A 7787-nucleotide genomic window follows, 5' to 3' on the forward strand; every position below is an offset into this window, starting at 1 on the left:
AACAGGATTTCTGAGTGGATGGGTGGAAGTACAAATGTTTCAAAAATGGCTCAGATTAAGGTATTTGACAAATCCTGTTTCAATAGTGAAATAAATGAAGAGCTAACTTCTGTAAGCTACTGAAGGGAAAATTTACCATAGAAGCCATATTCTCAACAGTAAATTATTTCTTTAATAAAAATGTTTTCTGGAAGAGCTGTGCAAGTGTAAAGCCCAGTGGAACAGCTGCTTTGACTGGCATAAGAGAAGGATTGGGTGGTTAGTTTATGTAGTCACCACTACAACTGGAATTCGTTCACTGCAATGTTCATAGACATGTTATTACAGAAAGAAATTGCAAAAGGTGCTACAGGATGTCATCAATTTGATTAATTTCATAAAAACAAGACCTTGAAACACTAGAACCTTTACGATATGTCCAATGACAGGGAAGAGACCATGAAAATCCTTGATACCTGTGGTGGGTTGACTTTGATTGGCTATCACATGCCCACCAAGCCTATCAGCAGATATTTGAATACATCTGATAAAGACAAAGGCCTGCCCCAGTACTAGAAGAGGCTGCAGAAATTAATCTCATGAACTAAGAAAACATGACAGTGAGAGATCAAGGCATTAGATATAAAAAAAAAAATCTAGGCATGTAAAGCAGGACATCAGACACTGAAGAGGAAACCCACAGTTCTAAAAACCCCCGTTGAGCTCCTCCACAACCCTTCCAAAGCAAATCCCTTCACCAAAAATGAAAACTATGTAATTGAATCTTAACCCAATTTGCATGGTTAGACAAATCAGCTGAGACATCAAGCCCAAAAACAAGATGTAAAATAGCAGAAATATTAAATGACATTAGGATACTTCTGCCCTTGAGATAAACAGTTGGTCATTGCCCATAATAGCACATAGGGATTGGCATTGCCTGACATATACAAGGCTTTCAGGCACCCAGAAGTGGAATAATTGCAAGCACTTAGGTTGCATTGATCACATATTCTGCTCTCCTCTATCAATTGCTATAATTAAATCCATGGCAGGAATTCTAGGAAGTGGAATTATCTTGGCTGCCAGTTCATTGAACTGTATTAGGAGCAAAACATGGCCCCCATGTGATCTGATCATGATCTTGATGAGTTCATCTAGATTCATTTTGCTCTCCTGGATCATAACTCTCTAGTTGCCAACATACTTTATGTGTTTCTGAACTGGTTTAGTGCCTGGCTTAGTGTCTTCTATTGCATCAAAGTTGCCAGTTTTACACAGTCTTTGTGCTTTTTGAGCAGAAGCAAAGAATTGCCAAGCTGGTGCCTTGGATGCTGCTCACATCATGGTTCAGCTCCTTCACCGCTGCAATTCCCTTCATCTGGGATGACTATGCTCTGCAGAGGAACTTCACTGCTCCTCAACCCATGACAAACTCTTCAGCAGTGAGAACCACAAGGAAAGATAGGTTGGGTTTATTAATTCTTCTCTGTAATGTTGGAATAGCTATGCCTTTTATACTTGTCTGTTGTTTCTAGTGTCCTGCTGATTCGGTCTCTGTGGATACACACCAGAGAGACGCAAAAGAATGCAAGTGGCTTCAGGGATCCCAGCTCAGAGGCACATATCAGTGCCATCAAGTCAGTCTGTTCCTTACTTATCATTTACATTATATATTTTAGTTGTGTGCTTATCATCCTTTCCAAAATTTTTCTAATTTAAGTGATGGAGATTCGATCTGCATAGTTGTAATGGCTGCCTGTCCTACTGGACACACATTGGTCTTAATTTGGAGCAATCCATAATTTCAAGAGCTAGGATTTGGTACCACATTAACAGTCATGTCAGGAATATATCCATGTAAAAGATCAAAAGATCATGTTTTAGCCTGGACTTTCTATTTTAGATTAAAGAGAATTAAAATGAAGTTGTCAGAGATATAAAATAATAGGCAGTGGAATGAATAGATTAGAGCCATGATCTTCAGTCACAAAGACAGGTGATAATTTGCTTTACTTGGATATGAGTCTTGTGTTGAAGAATTGTGTAAGTTCTGTCCTATTTACTGTACTTTCCTTGGAAAATGCCATGGTTACTCTCTGACAAGAGAAAAAAAAGGCCAACACTCAGATTCCAATATGATTCAGTAAATAAAAAAAGAGCCTTTTCATCTTCCTTCTCATGCTGAAGTAATGATTAGTGCCTGTACATTATTTGTACATTAGGACTGGTGTTTTGGGAGCCTTCCAGGTGCAGTGGGAGTTTATTAACTTTTACAGTAACTGTCACTGAAGCACATATTATTTAAGCCTTGTGTTGACAAGCCCATCCTGAGTCAATGTATCTGGTTTGGATGTTGTCAATCTGTTTGAAGCAATGTACCTGTAATTCATCTGAGTCTGTGCCTGAATTGTTTCATTTCAAACTTTAAAAAATACCAAGTCAAAGGATAACTTGTGTTGGAGTCTTCTTTTCCCTCATGATGGAAACTGTTTCACAGGTGCCAGCAGTGGCTTGCAGGTACATTTTCCACACCATTTAATAGACATGCAGAAAGTTCAGCACATGGCAATGTCACGCTGGAGTGGCATTGTCAGCACCAGTGAAAGGTGCTGGTTCCCAGCTCAGCACCATGAGACATCCGTGTTGGGAGGCTTGGGCCATCCTCTGCCCTTCCCTGCTGTCCCCTCACCGGCCCACAGGAACAAACCTCAGAGCTCTCTGACCACACCAACAAGCAAAACACGCGGGCTGTGCTCAGCCCACAAGCCATGTGTGCTGTCCTGCTCCTGGCTGAGCCCTGAGGCACACGGCTGCTCAGCAGGGACACCCTGGACAGCTGCTCTCACACTCTTTGGGTTAGGTTCCATTATTGCACATTCCTCATGCACATGAGATGCAAAAGTGGTGCCTGTGCTATTTTCCTGCCTCTTTGAGTACATCTTCCCTCCAAAGCTCCCTTTCTGTGGAATTAAATCAAATAGTTACCTGCTCATTAACATAAATTTGAAAATCTAAGAGGAAAAGCCAACAAAAATATTGGAACGCACCTCACAGTGTAAATCTTCAGGAAGAACTTCCTTTCTTCAACTGACCAGCTAATTAAGTTTTGTCATATCAATAAAATTATCTTTAATCCACATTCTATACACAATCTATTAAATCCCTCTGTTTCACTAGAAAATTATAATGTATAAATCTCTCCCCACACAAAAAAACAAAACATGACAATGCTCTTTGTAGTAGAAATTTAGAAATATCTGATAAAGAAAAGAACATCCCCACTATTAGAAGAGGCCAAGGCAAGTATATCTCTTCAACTCTGAAGAGATAACAGTGCAAGAAAGGGAGACATTATAGCATCAGATTGAAAAAACAAATCTAGACATGTAAATCAGGACATCAGACACTGAAGAGGAAACCCACATTGGTAAACACCACAGTTCACCTGCTCCATAACCCTTCCAAAGCAAATCCCTTCACCAAAATGAAAATTATGTAATAGAATCTTGACCCAATTTGCATGCTTAAACAAATCAGCTGAGACATCAAGCCCAGAAACAACATGTAAAATAGCAGAAATATTAAATGACATTAAGATATTTCTGCCCCTGAAATAAGAAGGTGAGCATTGCCCACAACAGCTCCTTGGGTTTGGCAGTGCCTGACAGATTTGAGTTTTCAGGGGCCCAGGTGAAGCTGAGTAATAACTCTGAGCTCTTGGGTTTCAATGATGACATCTTTTGCTCTCTTTTTTCTATCAATTGCTATAATTGAATCCATGGCAGGACTACTAGGAACTGGAATTATCTTGGCTGCCAGTTTATTCAGCTGCATTAGAAGTAAAACACGGTCCCCATATGATATGATCATGGTCTCTCTGAGTTCATCTAGATTCATTTTCCACTCCTGGAATATACTGGATTTGTTCATTAATATATGGCATGAACACTACTATGGTGAAGAAAATGTAGGTGTGGTTTCCAATACAGTGTATGTGTTTCTGAACTACTGCAGCCTCTGGTTTGGAGCCTGGCTTAGTGTCTTCTATTGCATCAAAGTTGCCAGTTTTACACAGTCTTTCTTCATCTGGCTGAAGCAAAGAATTGCCAGGCTGGTGCCCTGGATGCTGCTCACATCATGGCTCTGCTCCTTCACCGCTGCAATTCCCTTCATCTGGGATGACTATGCTCTGCAGAGGAACTTCACTGCTCCTCAACCCATGACAAACTCTTCAGCAGTGAGAACCACATGGAAAGATAGATTTGGTTTATTAATTCTTCTCTGTAATGCAAGTACAGCTTTGCCTTTTATACTGTCTGTTGTTTCTAGTGTCCTGCTGATTCGGTCTCTGTGGATGCACAGGAGATGCATGCAACATAATGCAAGTGGCTTCAGGGATCCCAGCTCAGAGGCACACATCAGTGCCATCAAGTCAGTCTTTTCCTTACTTATCCTTTACATTATATATTTTATTTGTTTGCTTCTCCTCTTATGCAGTGATTTTTTACCTTTAAGTGATGAGGAATCTATCTGTGTAGCTGTATTAGCTGCCTGTCCTACTGGACACACATTGGTCTTAATTTGGAGCAATCCAAAATTTCGAGAGCAGCCAGCTAGGATTTGGCACCACATTAACTGTCATGGCAGAACTGCATCTACTTAAAAGACAGTGGCTCTGCCTGGTCTTTCTAGTTTAGATCCAAATGAATCAATTGAAATCATTAGAGGCATAAATAATAGATGTTGCAATGAGTAGATGAGGGCCTTGATCTGCAATCATGAAGAAGGTGGGAATTGGCTTCACTTGGATGTGAATCTTGTTACAAATAATTGTGTAAGTTGTCTGCTATCTGCTCTGCTTTCCTGGGAAATCACCCCAGTCTCTCTAACACAGCACAAAACCAGGGCCTAGACTCAGACTAGAATGTAATCACCTGCAATGCCGTGAGTAACAAGTCATGATACAAATGGAACAAACCAGGTTAAGCACAGGCATGGTCACATCCTTGGAATATAAGGCTTGAATGCTGCTTCTCGTTATTAAAAGTTCCTATGGAGGATGTTAAGGAATTCCCAATATTTCCAGAATATCTCATTGGTCGTTTTCAAGTCTGGTTGAACTCCTTAAAAATAGTTGTTGATTCTAAAGGTGTCTATAAGATTGCAGTAGGGTTCAGGAAAGAATGACATGCCTGTTTGAGTTTCCCACTCTTGCTGAAATAGTGATCTGTGTCACTGCATTATTGTTCCATCAGAACTGGAGCTACATGACCCTTTTCAGCTGCAGTGGGATTTTACATGTTCTTAAAGCATCTCTCACATAAACATTCATGTCTTGTGTTGACAAAGCCCATCCTGAGTCAATGTATCTGGTTTGGATGCTGTCAATCTGTTTGAAGCAATGCACCTGTAATTCATCTGAGTCTGTGCCTGAATTGTTTCATTTCAAACTTTAAAAAATACCAAGTCAAAGGATAACTTGTGTTGGAGCCTTCCTTTCCCTCATGACAGAAACTGCTTTCACAGGTGCCAGCAGTGGCTTGCAGGTACATTTTCCACACCATTTAACAGACATGCAGAAAGTTCAGCACATGGCAATGTCACGCTGGAGTGGCATTGTCAGCACCAGTGAAAGGTGCTGGTTCCCAGCTCAGCACCATGAGACACCCGTGTTGGGAGGCTTGGGCCATCCTCTGCCCTTCCCTGCTGTCCCCTCACCGGCCCACAGGAACAAACCTCAGAGCTCTCTGACCACACCAACAAGCAAAACACGCGGGCTGTGCTCAGCCCACAAGCCATGTGTGCTGTCCTGCTCCTGGCTGAGCCCTGAGGCACACGGCTGCTCAGCAGGGACACCCTGGACAGCTGATCTCACACTCTTTGGGTTAGGTTCCATTATTGCACATTCCTCATGCACATGAGATGCAAAAGTGGTGCCTGTGCTATTTTCCTGCCTCTTTGAGTACATCTTCCCTCCAAAGCTCCCTTTCTGTGGAATTAAATCAAATAGTTACCTGCTCATTAACATGAATTTGAAAATCTAAGAGGGAATGCTGACAAGAATATTGGAAGGCATCTCACAGTGTAAGTCTTCTGATAGACCTTCCTTTCTTCAACTGACCAGCTAACTAATTATTATCACATAAATAAAATTATCTTCAACATGTATTATATACACCATCTTCTGTGTTCTACTGGATAAATTATTAAAGAAATTTGATAAAAATTATTCTGGGGAAGCAAAGTAACAGCCTCTTTACTAGCAGGAAAACGAGAGTTACAGGAGTTTTGATCCTGTGATAGCACATATCTTGTTTGAAAGTAGGCATTTTTCACTTTTTGTCTGTTTAATCCATAACCTGGTAATTGGTTCGATTCCCACATCTTAGCTTACTATATGGCAACCTGAAGAAAATTTGAAACACATGGACTCTGACCTTTCCAAAACATATGAACTATTTCCACACATAGTAATGCTATTCAGCCCCTCTTGCAGCTTGATTCACGTCTGGCACAGTGAATCAGATCAGGAAACAAACAAAATTCAAATCTCATCCTGCTCTAACACTGCCAGAAGGAGATCATGCAAATCATATTGTCTTGTACCTCTTGCCACTGAGAATTCAGGAAAAAAAATACACAATGTTTTTTAGGAAACTGCTCACATGTAACATAAAACAATGAGGCCAGCATTTGAAACAAAGTCCTTTTCCATTCCACACTTCAAGGTTTCTGTAATTTAGTGATGAAAATAATCATCAGTAAGAAATTCAAAGAAAGACAGAAAAACCCATTTAATTTTTAAAGAACAGCATTTTCCAAGAAAAAAAACCCAGTAATTTGAATAGCGTCATTAACTCAAAGCAAGAAATGCAAATATCTACACAAGAGGTGAGTAGAAGATCCTTCTCTGCTTTGCATTCCTATATACACAGCAGGAATTTTCATAACTGAAATTCTGGATGAAATGTGATGGACTCATTTTTAAGTGTCCATCATGGCAGGATAAAAAAAAAAAAAAAGCAAAACCTGTGTGCCATTGAGGCTGTACTGCTTTTCTGGGTATGTGGGGACAGGAGAAGACAAAGACATGAAGGGACTTCCTGGTGAAATTAAGGCCTTGCTTTTTGGGGTTTGGCAGCTGAGTTTCAGAAACAACTTCCATGGTCCACATAAATGGCCTTAAAGCAAACTGCAGAGTGAAGCCTCAGTGGGACTTAGAGCCCTCTAAATTCCGGAGCTGCTTCTAAGCTTGATGGTCAGTTTTGGTCTCTCCTTGAGCTATGTTTCAGCTTTTCTTGGGCCTTTCCACCTACTAAACTCACTTGGATATTGATCCTGGCCTGCAGACTGGAATTACTGGCGTGATCTTGGATATGTCTTATCACTCAGGATATGACTGGCAACCCCTACACTTGTGGCTGCCCCTAATTGTTCACACAGAGGTTATCTGCTGTCCTCGCACATATGTGGGGGGACTGCTTGGCCACGCCTTGTGGGGATTCCTTCAACATGGGCAAAATAACTGAATTTATTTCAAATCAATAATAGAGTAGGGGACTGAGAAACAAAGAACAAAACCAGAAATCTTTTTTCCTCATCCCCCTCTTCTTCACTCTTCCATCTCCTCCTTCCATGAGCAGGGCAGGGGAACAGGGAATTGGGGACTGCAGAGGGGATCCTCTCCAATCTTCAAGATTGGGTGCAATCTTCCAGGAACAAACTGCTGCAGCATGGGATCCCAACAGGCTGCAGCTCCTGACAGGGACTTTCTCCATCGTGGGATCTCCACAGGATGCAGATTC

General features: G+C 41.1%; 1 protein-coding gene and 1 pseudogene across 1 annotated transcript; both read left to right on the forward strand.

The window, feature by feature from the left end:
• The first annotated feature begins 414 nt into the window (after window positions 1-414).
• LOC102110454 (taste receptor type 2 member 40-like) lies at window positions 415-1843 on the forward strand (annotated as a pseudogene).
• Window positions 1844-3709: 1866 nt separating this feature from the next.
• On the forward strand, window positions 3710-4645 carry LOC102110644 (taste receptor type 2 member 40-like). Its single transcript, XM_005524002.2, has one exon. It carries the CDS (start codon window positions 3710-3712, stop codon window positions 4643-4645), a length of 936 nt encoding a protein of 311 aa, XP_005524059.2.
• The last annotated feature ends 3142 nt before the right edge of the window (window positions 4646-7787 follow it).

Source organism: Pseudopodoces humilis, chromosome 2 (genome assembly GCF_049639895.1).
Source record: "Pseudopodoces humilis isolate 2021_Gansu_Grassland_sample_001 chromosome 2, ASM4963989v1, whole genome shotgun sequence".
NCBI lineage: Eukaryota > Metazoa > Chordata > Aves > Passeriformes > Paridae > Pseudopodoces > Pseudopodoces humilis.

Coding starts and splice junctions, on each gene's coding strand:
- LOC102110644 (XM_005524002.2), top strand. CDS start 3,710: ATGATGACATCTTTTGCTCTCTTTTTTCTATCAATTGCTATAATTGAA.